Genomic DNA, 19,127 nt, shown 5'->3' on the forward strand with positions numbered 1-19,127 from the left:
CACCACCAAAGAATTAGGTACAGTCATGAGATCTTTGGGTCAAAACCCATCTGAAAGTGAGTTGACTGATATGATCAACGAAGTTGATGTCAATTCCGATGGTTCCATTGATTTCCCAGAATTCTTGACCATGATGGCTAGAAAAATGAAAGATACCGACTCTGAAGCTGAAATTGCTGAAGCTTTCAAAGTTTTTGACAGAAATGGTGATGGTAAAATCAGTGCTGCTGAATTGAGACACGTTTTGACTTCAATTGGTGAAAAATTATCTGATGCTGATGTTGATCAAATGATCAAAGAAGCTGACACCAATAATGATGGTGAAATTGATATCCAAGAATTCACCCTGTTGTTAGCTGCCAAATAAACGAATTAACTGAACGAATTTTGTTTGATTTATACAAGTTTTTATCTTCTTTCATTATATTTTTTATTTTTATTTAATACCAGGTGTCTTTTCTTTTGTGGTTAACTGTCTATTCGGTAGTTGCTCTTGAATAAAAAGAGCGAATTCTTTCTTGTTGATGAAAACCTCAGCAGAGCACTACTGGAAATAACTAAGCGGAAACAATATCGGCTATCTTTCAATAGCGTTCTCCTATGTATCTATATAGTCTCTATTGAACACTGTTTCATTTTGTTTTATTTTTTTCCTAATGGTCCTAATGGTCCTAGTTGTTATTACTGTAGACTGGAATCAGTGTGCATCAACTTTAACTCAAGGCATGATCTCAAGTTCTGGTAGCCAAAGGAGGAAAAAAAAAAATCTCGAACTCACAGACAACCAGATCGAATTCCATTATGGAATCAACAAACAATATAGCCCTAGCTATTTATCAATTCAATGGATACAAATCCTCCCAAGTCCAAATCATCTTTACGAAGAGGTAACTTTCTGAGAAAATATGTTCCTCCACACAAGGCCAAATCACGTAATCCAAGCAAGGAAGTTCAAGGGACAACAACATTTGATTCAAGTGTCAATTTAGATGCCGAGGAAAGGGAAAAGGCTAGAAAAAGACTTGCGAGGTTTTCTAAACCAAAGACACCACCAAAACCAGAGTATGGGCTTTTAAGTAGAGGAGATGACACAAGACTTCGGGATAATGAGCATGACCGACTAGAGTTTTACTCACGAATATTATATCGATTCATCCATTTTTGTTCAAACAATACCCCGGGAAGTTTGCAAGACAGTTTAACAAGACTTCTAAGTGAAGATGAATTTAAAACGGCTGATTCACTGGAGATGTTGGATGAGAACAACAATGAAGAAGTTACTATGGATTCAATTCTCATGTCACTCCGAAAACTTCGCGAAGCACTATTAAGAAACGCACCCAGCCCATTTCACAAGAAAGTTTTCATGTTTTCGGTGAGGATTTCTACACTGTTTGGTCATTATCAAACTTATGTGCCTAGTATAAACTATTTGATTCGACATAAGGATGCCCTTGGGCTCTCTGAACAAGAGTTTGAGGAAGTAGTAACCATACTAATTCTACATCTTGTTCATGTCAATGAGGATGTGTCGCATGCTATAAATTTATATTTCAAGTATATTCCTCAGAGATGGGAAATATTAAAAATAATCCAAAGTTGGATTCACAAGAATTACTGTCAATGGATTAAGATTTACAATGAAGAACGTAATGATTCGGTGTTATCAATGATGAGGCTTGGATATGATAAAATGGTTTTGAATCTAATTTCAGGAGTCAATTGTTTATATTACACACTTCCAAAAGCAGACTTGGAGGAGAGTTTCTTGCCGCATGAACTTAAGTTTGAAGATCTCTCAACCAAGTACGATGTAGGCTGGAGGCTTGATGATGATGGTCAAACTGTGATAATCAGAGAAAGAAGAAAACGAACTACTGTGTAGATGCAATATAATTCACAAATAGATATACTCTCTTGAGGATATAAAGCCATACACCCAGTAATTGAACCCTTTAACCAAGTTTTGAAATACATATACGAATAACACAGTAGGAGAAAAAACTCGGTCGGTGCCAACTGAAACAATGAAACAAGAAGGGGAAGAACAACAACAACAACAACAACGGCAGCAGCAGCAGCAGAAAAAAAAATATAATAATAAAAGGTGACAAAAAAAATTTATACTCTGTTAAGGAAAAAGAAAAATCTTGAGGGGATTCAGATAAGCATTCAACTGTAACCACTTCTTTCTATATAACAAACCCACATATTATTCAATCTTCAATAGAAAATCACAATGGCCAGTATAAACCTGTCTAATGAATCACACTCAAAACTTCCTGATATAATAAAGATAGATGATATTACCTCGGGAAAAATAGATCCACAGTTGATATATGATGAAATAGACCGATTAAAAGCAGAGATTAATATATTAAGAAATGATATGTCCCTTTTCCTCAAGGCTTTGGCCACCATTCCAGCTAATCAATCACAACTGGAATATTACAAATTGGTGGTTTCACGATTGAAAACTGTCCAAGCAAGCATCCGAGAATACTGTGAAAAGTATAATAAATTATTACCTATAATCAACCTTGCTCAGATTAAACTAGGTCATGAGGTAGAAGCTCCGCCGCCGAATAAGGTTAAGTCAGAAGCATCTACTACAAATAACACTCCAAATTTGGGTAACAAGACAACTCCAATAATGGGTCATAGCTCGGCTCCAATGAACAACAATTCTAATAATGCAGGAAACTACCAGAGTCTGAACACCACATCGGGAAAAGCATCCAAAAAGACATCCAAGAAAGCTTCTGTAAGTAAACAAGGTATGGGATCTAGTGCATCACAGCCGATTGTTATCTGATGCCGTGTTATTTGATTTTGAAAGTTTGAAAGAAACAGAGATCGTCATTTTCGTCCGCCCGTCAGACTACTATAGTATATTTTTTTTGTATTAATCAAGTGAATTCGTAATATATACACCAGAATTTGTCATAATTGAACACTACTTGGTCTCTGCATACCGTTTCATAACTCATTTTCTACGACGCCTCTATGAATTATGTTGTCACATTACATCTACTTACACTGCGCCATTACTTCATAATATTGAAATGCGCACGACTTTAATAGAATTGCTATTTTCATTATTTTTATTCTTCGAATTGTACGATCGAGTGAAAGAGAAAAAGGCGTCCAATACCGCGACGGAATAAAATTGTGCAACCCCCCCCCCAAAGGCTTACAAAAAAAAAAAGATAAAAAGATAAAAAAGACTACTTTAGTTACTCTTATTCAAGTTGACAGTTTTTTATCATTTATCAATCAACAAATTGCATTTAATTATAGATATATCCCAATAATTCTTAACCAATGTTTGAATCACTTGTGGCAAATTTGCTAAATCGGGTGTTGGGATCATATATAGAAAATTTTGATCCCAACCAATTGAATATTGGAATATGGAGTGGTGATGTCAAGTTGAAGAATTTACGATTGAAAAAAGAAAGTCTTGATAAGTTCAGATTACCAATCGATGTTAAATTTGGTCATTTGGGTGAATTGACTTTACAAATCCCATGGTCAAATTTAAAAGGCAAACCAGTTAAAATCATTGTGGAAGATTTATATTTGCTTGCCTCACCTATTATTTTACAAGATTATGATATAGAAGAAGAAAAAAAGAGAGAATTCACCCTTAAGAAGGAGAAACTAGATGAATTGGAAACTTTCTTAGAAGCAAAGAGTCAGGAATTGGGTACTGATCTAGAAAATGAAACATTTGTCGAATCTTTGCTCACTAAAATCGTGGACAATTTGCAAGTCACAATTAAGAATATTCATGTCAGATACGAGGATGATTCATTGTTGACAGAATCGCCTTATTCCATTGGATTTTCCTTGGAAGAATTATCAGCTGTGTCGACGGATGAAGATTGGGTTCCTTCTTTCATTAACATAACTCAGGTGCTTACAAGAAAGTTGCTCACATTGAAGGATCTTTCTTGTTATATGGACACTCAAGACACTAAATTGTATTCCCATCTTAGTCGTGACGAAGTATTGACTGCATTCCAACAGACTATGACTGATGTTGAATATTTGCTTAAGCCGGTTACTGGTAACGGTAAAGTAACTGTACACAAATTAGGAACAACCGAGAAAATCCCCCACATAGACTCGGATTTGTACTTTGAAGAGTTTGGGGTTGAATTGAACTCTCAGCAATATCAAGATTTATTGTGGACAGCATCCAAGTTCCATTGGTTTATGAAGACAGAAAAATTTAGAAAATTCAGACCAAAGTTACCTCCAAGCGAAGCACCAAAGGCATGGTTTAAGTATGCAGCCGAGTCTGTTTTGAATGAAATCCATGAACGAAACTACAAGTGGAGTTGGGCCTATTTTGAAAAACGTAGAGATCAAAGAATCCAATATATTCAATTGTGGAAACTGAAGCTCAAGGGTGAATTAACTACGGAAAAGCAAACCGAATTGGAAGACTTGGAAAAGGAGTTGCCTTACGATGATATTAAATTATACCGATCTTTGACTAGAAGTGAATTGAAGAAATCCAACCAACAAGTTTCATTGTATGATACCCCTGCTAAGAAGCAAGCATCAAATCAATCTAGCGGTGGCTGGTTTTCCAGTTGGTGGGGAGGAGGAAACAATACCCAAAAACAAGTGGTGGCGGATGGCAACAGCAACAACAGCAACAACAATGACGACAACAACAAGGAATCAGATGAAAACAAGCAAATTGATTTGTCATTGACTGACGCTCAAAGAAAAGTACTTTATGATGCCATTGATTACGACGAAAACTCTGCAGTATGTGTCGATCTTCCAAAAGAATGGGTGAAATTAAAAGTATCAGCTCGATTAGATAAAGGTGGTTTGACTATTAAAAGTGATAAATCAACAAATTTGGCTGAAATTGTGTTTGAAGGATGTCTGGCCCAATTCTTGGAGCGTCCTGACTCATTTCTCTCCAAATTTCAAATGGATGAATTTAGAGTTGAAGATGGAACGGGGACTACACTCTATAAGCATATTGTGAAGGTTCAAGAAGGTGAAGGAACTAAAAATGATACCTCAGATGATCCCTTCTTACTGTTGGCATTTGAGAAAAACCCGCTTGACCAATCTGCAGATTCCAGTTTGACTGGGAAATTAAAATCTATGACTATTTACTATAACCCCAAGTTTATTGAAGAGATTGTGAAATTTTTCACGCCTCCTAAAATCCATCTCGATACAGTTGGTGCTTTGATGAATGCTGCTGAATCTACTGTGGAAGGTTTGACTTCTCAAACAAGAATTGGATTAGAGTATGCGTTGGAAGAACATAAAACAATGAACGTAAAATTGGATTTGCAGACTCCGTTGTTGATTCTTCCACTTGATCCATCAAGTAATAAATCCCCAGTTGCTATCTTGGATGCTGGTCATATTAGTGTCACCAGTGATTTGGTCGATAAGTCAATAATCAAAGAATACAAAGAGAAGGAACAATATTCAAAAGAAGATTGGGAAACATTAAGAGAATTAATGTATGATAAGTTTCATGTGAATTTGGAGGATGCTAGATTTTTGGTTGGTAACAACATTCAATCAACCATGTATCAGTTGTCGTCGAATTCTAATGTTAGATCTGATTATATTCTAGACACGTTTAGTGTTGGATTACTTTTACAGATCTCTATTCTTCCTGAGGCACAAAATTTATCTAAAATAAGACTTGGTGGAAAAGTGCCCAAAGTTGCATTGTCTTTGAATGATGTTCAGTATAAAACATTGATGCAGATTATTGACGCAGCTGTTCCAAATACTGAATTAGATACTTCAGATGACTCCAGTGTATTCAAAGCATTTGGTAATGGGGAACCATCTGGAGAGTTTGACATCGAAGAGAGCACTCGAATTTCAAACATTCCAAAACAATCAACAAATAGTGACCAACACCAGTTTGAGTTTGACTTTAATGTTGAACTTATCCAAATATCACTTTCAAGATGCATTGATCCGATTACATTAGAAGCAGAGCCAGTGGCTGATATTATTGGAGAATCTTTCAATTTGAATGTTGCCAAAACATTAACTGATATGTTCGTTACATTGAATGTTTTTGATATTAGCCTTTTGGATCATATTGAAAAGTCGGGTATTCCGGAATTCCAGAAACTTATTTCATCAAGCAATGAGAATGAGTCCAAAAATTTACTTGAATTGAAATATAGCAAGAAGCAAAGACTAGTAAATTTCAATAATAAGAGAATTGAAGCATTTGACCAGGATGTAGATTTGCAAATTGCGGTGGTGAAATTTGTTGTCACAAGAAAGTCATACTTGAGTATGTTGAATTATATTTTGAACACATTTACTGATCCGAATGCAGCCCCAACTCCAGCTGATGAATTGAATCACAACTCGGAGAATGAAGCTGCATCTCCTCAAAAGATTAATGTGAATGTTGGTTTAGAAAGTATTATATTGGTTTTAAACGAAGATGGTATAAAATTGGCTACGTTTCAATTAAGTGAAGCGCAGATCAACGTGCATTTATTACCAGAATACATGGATGTTCAAGGTAAATTAGGAGGGTTTTCCTTACATGATGAAGTTAACATAGGTTCACCAAGAGATTCAGGAATGAGAAACCTCATAAGAATTGATGGAGATAACTTGGCTAAGTTTTCGTATAAAACTTATGATTGTGCAACTGAAACCAAACCTTCTGTTGTCGAGTTTGAAACAGGTGCCATGACTATTAACTTTATTGAAAGCTCGTTCAACAGAATTTTGTCGTACTTGAGCCAGTTCCTCAAAATGAAAGCGGTTTATGATAGGGCTCGAGAAGCGGCGATAAACCAGGCTGCTCAAATTCCTGCAAAATTGTTGTTTAATGTCTTGGTTCATGCTCCGACTATAGTATTCCCATTGTATGGTGAGAATACTAACAAAATGATTGCTGACCTTGGTGAAATTTATGCCCATAATAAATATTCTGGGGATATCAATGTGATAGATTTTGGTATAAGAAATGTAAGTCTTTCATCTGATTTGGAATTTGGAGACGAAATTAAACAGCATCTGCATATTGTTGATGATTTGGATTTGGGATTCAAAATTGATTATTCTGAGGACTATGTCAAAGGAACACCAACGTTTGTTGTCAAAGGGGAATTGCCAGAGCTTGATATGCATTTGACAGAAGTGCAATTTAATCTTTTAACCAAACTTTCTGATTCCATAAGTAGAGCATTCAGTTTTGAAGAATCAGAGGCAAGTCTTGAAGCTGTTGAAGAAGATGCTGCTTTTGCTAATGAAGTTCTTAAACATAATACCAGATTAATACAAGGTGAAGGTAATACATCAACTAGAACACAGGTTCAATCTACAGAGAATGCATCTGAACAGCAGCAAAATACACAACCGCAACCGAACTCGCAGGATATTCCTGCTGATCATCAAATGGTTGACTTGGAGTTTGATATCCCACGTGTTGCCTTAACGATATATAATCGAACTGAAGGTGTTTGTCTGTTGGGCGAGTGTCCATTGTCAACATTTGCTATGAATCAATTGGTGTGCAAATTTTCCATGACTCAAGATACACATTTTGAACTGAAGTTGAAAATTAAGTCATTTGTCGTGCAAGATGTTCGAAAGAATACTGAAAGTAAGTTCCCAATTATCATTCCAGCCGTTGAAGGCGTTGAAGATCAATTTGATATAATGGTTAGTTCAGATGGTCCAAAGGACAATAGAAACATAACTGTGATGTTAACTGTAGAGAAACCAAGAACAATTCTAGCACTTGATTATTTATTTGAGTTACAAGTATTTTTCAACAAGGCTACAGAAACAGGTACAAGCGTTGTTCCAGCAACACAGCATCAAAGAAGAAAATCACGTGCTTCACTCACATCCAATTCTGCAAGAATTGAAAATACATCTAGTGACGAACACAACCCACATGAACCTTCCAAGTTGGGATTCTCCATTAATATCGTGGATCCATCGGTTATTTTACTTGCAGATGATTCTAACGAAAGCACGGAAGCTGTGGTTTTCAAAGTTGGACAAATTTTAATTACTCAACAGAATGTTTTATCGTTGGCCACAAGTAATATTGGAATGTATTTAATGAGTATGAACGAACCAAATAACTCGAGTTATAGAATAATTGATGATTTTTCCATTTCCTTTGCATTGGATTCACGTGGATCAACACCAACTGACTTTTTAACTAGTATTCAAGCTTCAGTTGATCCATTACTTATCAGAGTTTCACTTAGAGATATTAGATTGGCGTTTGGAATTTTCAACAGAGCTAATCAGTTGTACATCAAACATCAAGGATTAAGCGATACAGGCAAAGATGAATTTAATGAGTATGAACTTTCTAAAGATATCAAGAGAAGATTATCCCTGTATGCACCAAGTATAATCTCAACTATATCCGACGAATTGCACATTGATCCAGTTAATGAGTTACCTGAAGGGGTAGCGATTGTCAAGGGAGAAGAATTCAATGCTAGTTTTGGTGGATTAAGATTTGTTTTGATTGGTGAAGTTTCCGATTTACCTGTAGTAGATTGGAATGTCAAACCATTTGAAGTAAGGGCTATCAACTGGTCAACAGATTTGAATGCTGAGGTTCATTTCGAACAATACATAAATGTATTTAGTTATTCTAAATCTGCTTGGGAACCATTAGTTGAGCCATGGCCAATTGCCATTTATGCATCCCAAACAAAGCACCCAAAGCCACAATTGCTAGTTGAAATTATATCCCGAGAACTTGCACAAGTCACACTTACATCGAGATCAATTGTTTTGCTCTCCCAAGTATCCGATTTGATTACATCTGATGTCAAATTGAAACCAAGAGGTGAGGATTATCCATACCTTTTGGTAAATGAAACAGGATTTGATTTAGAAGTTTGGTCCAGTTCAAAGGAGGATACTTCAAAAACTCCAATCAAGTCGGGGTCTTCTATCCCTTGGAGCTTTGAAGATTGGAGAGAAATTCGTGAAAATTTAGATGCAGATATTGCCAGTTCGTTAGATATTCGTTTTGTTGATTCTCAGTTTCAAGATGTTCTGGGAATTACAGCATCGAGTGTGGGAGAAGAGTTGTATGTTATCAAACCACCTGTTGATGGTATCCATAACAGATTGTCCGTTGATATCGTGTTACGTGAAGATTATGTCAAAGTAATTAAATTGAGATCAACTGTGGTATTAGAAAATGACGCAGATATCCCGATCATCGTAAAAGTTAATGATCCAAATATGGAAGAAACTGAATTAGTCATTGATTCAAAACAATCTAAAGCTATCCCTATAAGTTCTGTTTATCAAGGTAGAGTAAGAGTTAAACCTAAGTTATATACACCTTATGGATGGTCAGAGCAGCAATTATACTGGAAAGATGCTGCAAGAGGTTGTATCTCGTTAAGCTGTCCAGCAGAGACTCGTGGAGATAAATCGATATATCATTTCCAAGTGGAAGCTAATTATAACAAAGATGAGCCGTTAGCACGTGTATACCCTCACATGAAGATTGTTATATCCGCACCATTAGAAATCGAGAATTTGTTACCGTTTGATTTTAACTACAGGTTGTACAACCAAAAGACTAAGAAAGAGTGGACTGGTTCTGTTTCTAAAGGTGTAAAGAGCTATGTACATGTTGTTGGTTTGGATAGCGTTTTACTACTCAGTGTTGAGCCAACCAGTAGACAATGGGAGAAATCTGAGTTTGCCATCATAAATCAACCAAAGAAAGATGATTTCGAAAGGGAAAATACATTATTATTACGTGATGTGCATAATCGACTTTTGCATTTGAAAATATACTACCCAAGAAAGCAGTCAGATAGTACCAGTTTGAAAGTTGTGATATACTCACCATATGTCATTTTGAACAGAACCAGTTTGAATTTGGTGATCAATGATCGTGGAAGCCAAGTTGAGCTGTTGGCAAGAACCAATAACGGAGCTAGAAATGTAGCTCCTTTTATGTTTTCCTTTGATAAAGATGATGATACCAAAAGCCGTGCAACTATTAAAACTGATGATACGGCATGGTCACAGCCAATGAGTTTCAAAGCTCTTGGCCAGGCAAATGAAATAAAGTTACAGGTTCTTGGCAAACAAAGGGAAGTCAATCTCGGTATTTCTATTTCAGAAGGTGAAGGTAAATATAACTTAACAAAAGTTGTAACTATTGCGCCTCGATATGTTTTTATCAATAAGTTGAAGGAAGAGTTGCATATTACAGAAGTTGGTACTACTAAGCAAATACCTGTTGAAGCTGGAGGTTTGGTTCCACTCTATGGATTGCGTTGTATGGAGAAGAAAAGTGTTACAATGAAATTTGCACAAGGTACTGGTTCAATGTCTTGGTCACAGCCATTCTGCATAGATGATGTTGGACAGTTGTTTATTAAAGTTCTCAAGAAAGATGTGGGTCAAATTTTAGTGAAATGTACTATCATGTTAGAAGACGCTACTATTTTCATTTATGTTGAAGATGGAAATGATCAGTGGCCATATTCGATTAGAAATTTCACGAATGAAGAGTTTTATATTTACCAGAATGATCCTAATATCAATGCCAATGGTGAAGTGATTAAAAGTGAAACTCCATATAAGCCTATTTACTACAAGATTCCACCGAAAAGTGTCATGCCATATGCGTATGATTATCCAAATGCTATTATCAAGGAGATCATTGTGAGATCTCATGGTAGAGAACGTGCTATTAGTCTTGCTGAGATTGGTAATTTAAAACCTTTTAGGCTTCCAACCACACAAGATCGTCAACAATGTATTGTTGATCTCAATGTTGTTGCTGATGGGCCTACACAATCATTGATAATCAGTAATTATGATGCATCAACTAGTCTTTATCAATTGAAGGGTCATGTTTCCTCGTCATCAACTTCGGTGGCAACTTCTAATGCCGCTGGTCAATTTGAAGTTATTGAAAATGATGAAAACTATCACACAAAGATTGTAACAAAGTTTGAAGGTTTTGGATTTTCGTTGATTAACACCAGAGATCAAGAATTGTGTTATATCACATTGAAGGGATTGGAATTTAGATATAATGAGTCTAATTTGTATCAAACATTTAGTGCCAAGTTGAAGTGGATTCAAATAGATAATCAATTATATGGTGGTATTTTCCCGTTAATTTTGTATCCAACAGTTATTCCAAAGACTGGTAAGGAATTGAATAGTCACCCAGCATTATCAGGATCAGTTTGTTTATCAAAAGACGATACTCATGGTGTTTTGTTTATCAAGTATGCAACTTTATTGTTACAAGAGATGACACTTGAGATTGACGAGGATTTCTTGTATGCCTTGTTAGATTTCTCCAAGTTCCCTGGTGCATCATGGAATAAGGAACATGTTGATAGGTTATGTGATGACACTTTGAATATCCCTGAACCTTCCAAACTTGGTGATACAAGTGATGTTTATTTTGAAGCGTTGCATCTTCAACCTATCCAAGCCAATTTGTCATTTGTTAGAACTGAACGAGTCAATGCTGAAGATAAGATTGCTTCTCAAAGTACTGTTATGTTTTTTGTTAATGTATTGACCATGGCTATTGGTAATATTAATGATGCTCCTATCAAATTGAATTCATTGTTCCTTGAGAATGTGAGAGTTCCAACACCAATATTGATTGATTCTGTTCAGACTCACTATAGACAGGCGTTTTTCTATCAACTTCATAATATTATTGGTTCTGCTGACTTTTTAGGAAATCCAGTCGGTTTGTTTAATTTGCTTTCTTCTGGTGTTATTGATATTTTCTATGAACCATATCAGGGGTTTATAATGAATGATCGTCCTCAAGAACTTGGTATTGGTTTAGCAAAAGGTGGATTAAGTTTTGTGAAGAAATCAGTGTTTGGATTTTCAGATTCTGTAGCCAAGGTGACTGGTTCTATTGCTAAAGGTTTGTCGGTTGCTACAATGGATAAAGCGTTCCAGGAACGTCGTCGTTTGAACACAAGAAGAAATAAACCTAAACATGCATTGTATGGATTTGCTAGTGGAGCAAACTCGTTTTTTGATTCGTTTTCCTCGGGAATTACTGGTTTAGCTACTGCTCCAATTGAAGGTGCAGATTCGGAAGGTGCTGCAGGATTTTTCAGGGGATTGGGTAAAGGTCTTATTGGATTGCCTACAAAGACCGCGATTGGTATTTTCGATTTGGCTTCTAATGTCAGTGAAGGAATTAGAAATACTACAACGGTGTTTGATGGTGAAGGCTTGGATAAGGTTAGATTGCCAAGATATATTAATCCTAAAGGTATTATTAAACCATTCTCACAAAGAGAAGCACAAGGTCAATTTTGGTTAAACAATATTGATGGTGGTATTTACTATAACCAAGAGTATATTGCTCATATACTATTACCTGGAGAAGAAATGGCTGTATTACTTACCTACAAGTTGCTTATATTATTTGATATTAATACTTTGGTGTCGAAATGGGTGATTCATTTTGAACAAATCAAATCTATTTCTGTTGAACCTACCGGAATCATTATTGATTTACACACAAAGAAAGGTCCATTTGTTCCAATCCCAGATAGATCCAATAGAGTTTTCTTATCTAAAAAATTACAAGTTGCTATTGAGGAATACAACAAGCACTGTCAAATTACACTTTAGTGGGAGGAGATGGAGTTTTTCTCTTTTTGTTGTATATACAAGATTTTGTGTATATTAATGTAATACTACGATTTAGTTTATAAATTGTTTGGGGGTATTTCCAACTTTCCTGTTGTATGAACCTATAAACAGTTCAGGGCTTTCCTCACTTTGTGCTTGCATTTTAATTGATTCTGCAAGGACATAACCTTCTTTAGCTTTAACAATTAATCCTTTTTCACCCAAAGTAAAATCTCCTGGATTTACAAGTGTATTAACTGAATCATCATGATTTATCAACTCACTCACCTTTGAAAGAATAACTCTTTGTTTTTCCATGAATGGTTTTCTCTTTTTGATAAGATTGACACTTATAAATGTATAAATTGGACCTAATGCATCGTAAACTCTTTTAATTTCCCTTGCAGTTAATTCACTCCATAAAGCTTGTGATTTTGATTTATTTATCTTTGGTGCTAATGAAAATTGATAATTGTTTTTAACTGGTGTTGGATTAACAAATAATCCTTGGTGTAATGTATCAACTAACAAATCTCCACCAATCTGGCCAAATTTATTTAATAAAGAAGAAATATTATCGTTGTCTTCTATAGAAACTTCATTTGATTGAAGTAATATATCACCATGATCGAATTTAGTTGGATGTAGTGTTTGTACGGTACATCCAGTAAATTTATCATCATTCAATAATGCAAATTGTAAAGGTGAAGAACCAGAATATTTAGGTAATAAAGATGGATGAACATTCAAACCTCCATATTTACAACTAGAAATAAATTCTGCAGGAATCAAACGACCATACGATACTGCAATTGCTAAATTAAAATGATGACTATTCAAAATATCAAGGATTTCAGATGATGTATCTGCTCTCAAAATAGGAATATTTGATTCTTGAGCTTCAATTCCAATGGGTAGATCTATAAGATTTTTCAAATTTCTACCTGTTGGTTTAATACTTCTAGTGATAACATGGATATTGTCAATTTTTTGTGGATGAGTTGATTGATATTGAGTTAGTTTTAAAAGACTGGCAACACTGAATGTATCACTTCCAAAAAAGGCAATTTTTAATGGATCATAACTTTTGGCATTCCTAGTAGTCAAACTTCTTTTAAAAACCAAAATATGTGCTCGAATCAGTGAAAATTGAATAAAGGATAATCCCATGATAAGATAATTTCATATTCCTGTAACCTGAAAAATTTCACTCCTTGAGCTTACGTTTGTTTTTTTTTAAAAACTTCCTACAATTTTGCCTATTCACACGACTCTCTTTTCCCCTCGGAAATAGTATCGGCTCAAGAATTGATGCAAATTCAAATTTTCAAATTTCTTTTAAAAATTCGGATGTTAAACCAATAGAACCATGAAAACAGAATTTAACAAAAAGTGGAGATGCATATCACTTTAGATAAAATTAAAAAGTAAAGAAATAAAAAATTAAAATAAAAAAAACCTGTTTCTTTGAGGGGCTAATGGAAGAGGCACAACAAGTTAAGAAAAGTTCATTACGAAAAATCAATAAAAAGCCTTCTTTTTATCTTGTCTAGGGGTAAATAGTATAATTAGACCAGAATTATTTTTGATATAATTGTAGAACAGGTAGTTTTGGAGATTAATTTCTAAGAGTGGTTTGAAATAATGGGATTTAGTATTTTGGAGATATTTGAAATAGTTGAAGAAAGGAAAAAATGAAAACTTGAAATGTACTAATGAAGATAGGAAGGGCAGGGGCGGAGATGTGTGAATGGGTCCCGGTTAATCAAGTACTGGTGCATAAATTTGTCTAAATCATATGATACCGTTTAGTTTAATTGTTCCGTTAAGTGCTTTTTCTATTTGCTTACCAATTTTTGTGAATTTTAATTTAAACTAAAAGAATTAAAAGTTAAAAAAAACTGTATTATTAAATGGGAATACATGAACCTAGAATGTGCATATTTTATTTAACAAGGAGTATCCTTCATGGAGGCTTTGATTTTGTTGGTATTCCAAACCAAATAGATTGTTACTATTGGCTGATACGTGAAAAATTATGTAAAATTGCAAAGCCGAACTGGCATGTTTAGTTATGATATTCCGCGTTCATAATTTGTGGAAAAAAATTTAGCAAGTTTAAATACAACCATAACCATGTAACATTGATGTAAGAAATTAATAGGCAATATCAATGGAGTTCTTCTAGATGTCAAAAGAAGAAACACAACACGAACTTGTGTCAATATTCTAAGATTAGTAAGATCTTTAATGGAAAAACGTTGACATATTCCGAGTGCCAAGAAATCGTGTTTTTTTTTTTCTAAGAATTTTTATTTTTCCAGAGAGATACGGGCAAGACGATTATTCCAGATCTCACTTGGAAGCGATGAAGGATGGTTTTTTTGTGTTAATTCTTTCTTTGGTTTACTACACAGATAAAGCAATGAATCACAAAGGTATCATGGAAGTCGATATCTTAATTTACCGATATGTTCTTATAGTTTTTGTGTAGATGTAGGCTATTCAAGAAACACGGTTATAAAGTAAAGGCATTTTTTTAATCAATTCAATCAACCAAGGTTCACGCCCATTCTCCTAACACGTTGATTATGATTAAAATCTTTGTTTCTTTTTTTGGATTCTGAATATCCAATATAATACAAACAAGAACAATGGTATTGTTCACAATCTGTAGCCCGTACCCCTCTCTTTTTCTCCCTTCTACTTTTATGTCCCAGTATAATAATAATAATAATAATAATAATAATAATTAGTTGCATATGTATTATACAATTTTAACTACCGTTAGCAATCAAGTGTTGGGCATTTCTCCCATTGTTTCACAAAACAATTCCTCAGTATCCTATTGGCTTGAACTAAAGGATCGACCTAATTTACCCAATCTTACATCTCTCCGTTCCCAACTGTTAGAACAATAAACAGATGTATTCAGTACATTGGGTCAATCAAAGCATGGCTATCTCTTATTATAATTAACGAATATTTCAAGGCTTAAATATTTGAGTTTTAAAAGAGTAGTTTCATTCCCAAAGTTTAATAGATTCATCAGATAAATAAAAATAAAATAAAAAAAATTATTTACAGGAACTCCTCCTTACTGATTAATCAGATAAATTGTGGTGACAAATAGAATTGCCGTGGAATAGAAATAAAATGCGTGTGTGCCTGGACTTGTACACTTCAATTTTTGCGTCTTGCGTGGTTTTACCACTTTTCTTTTTTTGACATCAAAAGTTATGATACCTATCCAATTTAACAACTTGATTTGTAAGACCATAGGGGATTGCCTCGTGTATATTACTAAATACTATTGAATTGTCGTATTGGTTTCATCTATTAAAGTTCTGATTTGGTCACAAAAGAATTGAAAGTTGAATTAAAAGGGAAAAAGAGGTATCTTTCCAGGAATTTTTGACTATTGTTTCTGCTAAGCCGATATGCATATGTACAATGTATATGATCGTCTATGACTACATATCTTTATGCATGCATAGCTATATGTGACTCTGTATCATCGATCTATCCTAACTACAAAACGCCTATCCTCTCTCATCTGAATCTAGATGTGAGTATAATATGTGCTATTATCCTCCCCTTTCTAGATGTGTTTGTAGTATCAGAACAAAAATTTTTGCATTAACCAAACAGTGAATCATTTCAAAGGAAGATAAGAAAATGGTAGCAATTAATTCCATTGTACTTTTAGTATTTATTTTTATCACATCGACTCAAGCTGTTGGCGACTTTCATATCTACCATTATAGTGAATTTTCAGTTCAAGCATGTTCAGGATATCTTGGTAAATTGGTTACTCTCTTCAACTCCACCACTGATAAAGCTGGTTTCTGTAATGTTAAGAATCAACCTGCATTGGGTACCATGGCTGAATGTATTGAATTGATGCCACGTGAAGATGCCAGAGCAGAATTTTTGAAACTGTGTAAAAAATATAATTTAACTGAAGAAGCTTATTTGGCTGCTTTACAAAATGCTACCGAGTTTGGATTTTATAATACAAGTGCTGATAAAGATTTCAACAAAAAGAAAGTCTTCAACAAACCAATTCTTTTAACAAAAAAGAATGTCCATAAAGCTTTTGATGCAGTCTCCAGTAGATATATCAATTATAATTATTCCCAATGGTTTGGTATTGCGTTATTTTCCTATTGGTTTGGTGTTATGTTTATTGCTGGTATTTGCAATTTGACATATTTTCTTTTCCCAGGCTTCATCAAATCACTTAAAGGTAAGGCTGTTAATTCTTTTAGAAGATATATCACTTTACCTGCATTGTTCAGAAAGACTCATGCTCATCATAGAACAGTGTTAAGATACATTTCTTTTGTTTTCCCAACAAGATTAGAAGCTATTTTGATGTTTGGTTGGTTCACCATGGCTGTTATTATGGTTTGTACAAACTATGTTCGTGTTAAACCAAATTATATCTGGCCACAAAGATGGAATGAATTGGGAAGAAAGATTGCTGATAGAACTGGTCAAATTTCTTTATGGATTATTCCTCCTTTAGTTATGTTTGCTGGTAGAAATAATATGTTGCAATGGATTTCTGGTTGGCAATATTCTAGATTTATTTTCATTCATAAATGGATGAGTCGTATTGTTACCTTGTTGGGAATCACACATTCTGTTGGTATGACATTCAATGGACGTGGTATTGGTAAATATCATGATCGTAATACTAGAGGTTATGTCAGATGTGGGTATGTGGCTATTATTTCCATGGGTTTAATGTGTTTCCAAGGTATGATGTATTTCAGAAGAAGAAACTATGAACTTTTCATTGCCATTCATTTTGTTCTTGCTGCAATTGCAGTCGCTTGTATTTGGGTTCACACAGCTGATAATGGATTCCAAATGTGGATGTTTGGTGCTGTTGGTGTTTGGGGATTTGACCGTTTGATAAGAGTATGCAGATTGTTCTTTTTTGGTATCAAGACTGCTAAAGTGCAATTGATTGCAAATGAAACTTTAAGGGTTTCTGTATCTAGACCAAGTTGGTGGAAACCATTTCCAGGGTGTCATGCATTTATTTATTTTATGAGACCATCTTGTTTCTGGCAATCACATCCATTTACTATTGTTGATTCTGCTCTTGAAGCCAATACTATTACTTTTTACATCAAAGTTAAAGGTGGTATGACTCATGGTTTATACCAATACTTGTCTCAACAACCTGGACAAGCTGCTCAAATTAAGGTTTCTATTGAAGGTCCATATGGTATTAGAATGCCAATTGATAGATTTGAAAATGAACTTTTCATCGCTGGTGGTAATGGTATTCCAGGTATTTATTATGAAGCTGTGGAAATTGCTAGAAGATTTGGAAGTAAACGTAATATTAAATTCTACTGGGTTGTTCGTCATTATCGTTCATTAGAATGGTTCTATCCGGAATTACTCAAGTTGAAAGAATTAAACATCAACCCTACTATTTATGTTACTCAACCACATGTGGGATTAACTGAACCAATAGCTACTGATATAACTGATGATGAAGAAGCTCAAGAACAAGAACAAGAAAAGAAAAGTGATAATGAAGAGAGCATGGATTATGTTTTACAATTGAAAAAGAGCTTGTCATTCATTGAATTTATTGAACATAAACCGGATTTCTATCAAATTGTTGCCAAAGAAATTACTCAACTGCCAGGGCCTTTAGCTATTGCTTCTTGTGCTCATGGTAGTATGGTTGATGATGTGAGAAAATCCGTTGTTGATAACTTGGATGCTAGTCCTTACAGAGTTGAATTGTTTGAACAAATGCAAAGTTGGTAATATCGTTAATAATTAATAACCTAGTAAGTAGATAAAAGAATATATTCATATTATATATCAATCGCCTCTTTAATAATAATAATAATAATAGTAATACTAAAAACCAACATGTTGTCTGCTGTAAAATATCCTCGTGGTCTATTGTCACGTGGGAAATTATTGTGAGCAATTAACATTATGATTCAAACCCCTTAGAGAAAATTATTTATTGCCTGTTTCAGAATATCATTTAAAAAATTTTGAGTAACAAACAAAAATGTTCAATAACAAGAAAATCCTAAAAAAATAAGTTGATGACATCCCTTTCGTTGTCGAAGTGAAAGAGCAATTCCGATGTTAGTGATTGCCCACCTCTTCATTGCCATGTCTTCGTATCAATGATTGGCCAGGATTCAACACTGTTATGAAATTCTTTTAATGAGAGGTTAGACTCCTGTATGTTTGATTGAAAGGGTTTTCCTTTTTTTGACTTGGAGTATTGTGTGCAGCTTATGTAATGGCGCGCGTACTAAAATAATACGTGGTGTGTAATTATTTATTTACAATTTAATTTTTCAACATCAGAATGGAATGTTAAGAAATTAGAAATTGTTCTTCTTCCACCACTTCTATTTAAGTAAATAATAAAAAGAGAACAACTTGTATAAATACTTCCACAATATTCC

At 34.5% G+C, this 19,127-nt stretch overlaps 6 protein-coding genes across 6 annotated transcripts; 5 read left to right on the forward strand and 1 right to left on the reverse strand. All coding sequences in view use genetic code 12, as the record gives it.

Moving 5' to 3' along the window:
- Positions 1–25: 25 nt before the first annotated feature.
- CMD1 (calmodulin) lies at positions 26–367 on the forward strand (the record flags this gene model as incomplete). Its single annotated transcript, XM_002549561.1, has 1 exon — positions 26–367. The coding sequence occupies one exon, from the start codon at positions 26–28 to the stop codon at positions 365–367; it is 342 nt and encodes a 113-aa protein (XP_002549607.1).
- A 477-nt stretch (positions 368–844) lies between these two features.
- On the forward strand, positions 845–1,885 carry CTRG_03905 (uncharacterized protein; the record flags this gene model as incomplete). The annotated part of the gene is made up of 1 exon (XM_002549562.1): positions 845–1,885. The coding sequence occupies one exon, from the start codon at positions 845–847 to the stop codon at positions 1,883–1,885; it is 1,041 nt and encodes a 346-aa protein (XP_002549608.1).
- A 354-nt stretch (positions 1,886–2,239) lies between these two features.
- On the forward strand, positions 2,240–2,815 carry MED3 (Med3p; the record flags this gene model as incomplete). Its single annotated transcript, XM_002549563.1, has 1 exon — positions 2,240–2,815. One exon carries the CDS (start codon positions 2,240–2,242, stop codon positions 2,813–2,815), a length of 576 nt encoding a protein of 191 aa, XP_002549609.1.
- Positions 2,816–3,324: 509 nt separating this feature from the next.
- VPS13 (membrane morphogenesis protein) lies at positions 3,325–12,663 on the forward strand (the record flags this gene model as incomplete). The annotated part of the gene is made up of 1 exon (XM_002549564.1): positions 3,325–12,663. The coding sequence occupies one exon, from the start codon at positions 3,325–3,327 to the stop codon at positions 12,661–12,663; it is 9,339 nt and encodes a 3,112-aa protein (XP_002549610.1).
- A 72-nt stretch (positions 12,664–12,735) lies between these two features.
- FMT1 (methionyl-tRNA formyltransferase) lies at positions 12,736–13,833 on the reverse strand (the record flags this gene model as incomplete). The annotated part of the gene is made up of 1 exon (XM_002549565.1): positions 12,736–13,833. One exon carries the CDS (start codon positions 13,831–13,833, stop codon positions 12,736–12,738), a length of 1,098 nt encoding a protein of 365 aa, XP_002549611.1.
- Positions 13,834–16,341: 2,508 nt separating this feature from the next.
- CTRG_03909 (uncharacterized protein) lies at positions 16,342–18,462 on the forward strand (the record flags this gene model as incomplete). Its single annotated transcript, XM_002549566.1, has 1 exon — positions 16,342–18,462. One exon carries the CDS (start codon positions 16,342–16,344, stop codon positions 18,460–18,462), a length of 2,121 nt encoding a protein of 706 aa, XP_002549612.1.
- Between the last annotated feature and the right edge of the window lie 665 nt (positions 18,463–19,127).

The sequence above is a fragment of the Candida tropicalis genome, assembly GCF_000006335.3.
Source record: "Candida tropicalis MYA-3404 genomic scaffold supercont3.5, whole genome shotgun sequence".
Taxonomy (NCBI): domain Eukaryota; kingdom Fungi; phylum Ascomycota; class Pichiomycetes; order Serinales; family Debaryomycetaceae; genus Candida; species Candida tropicalis.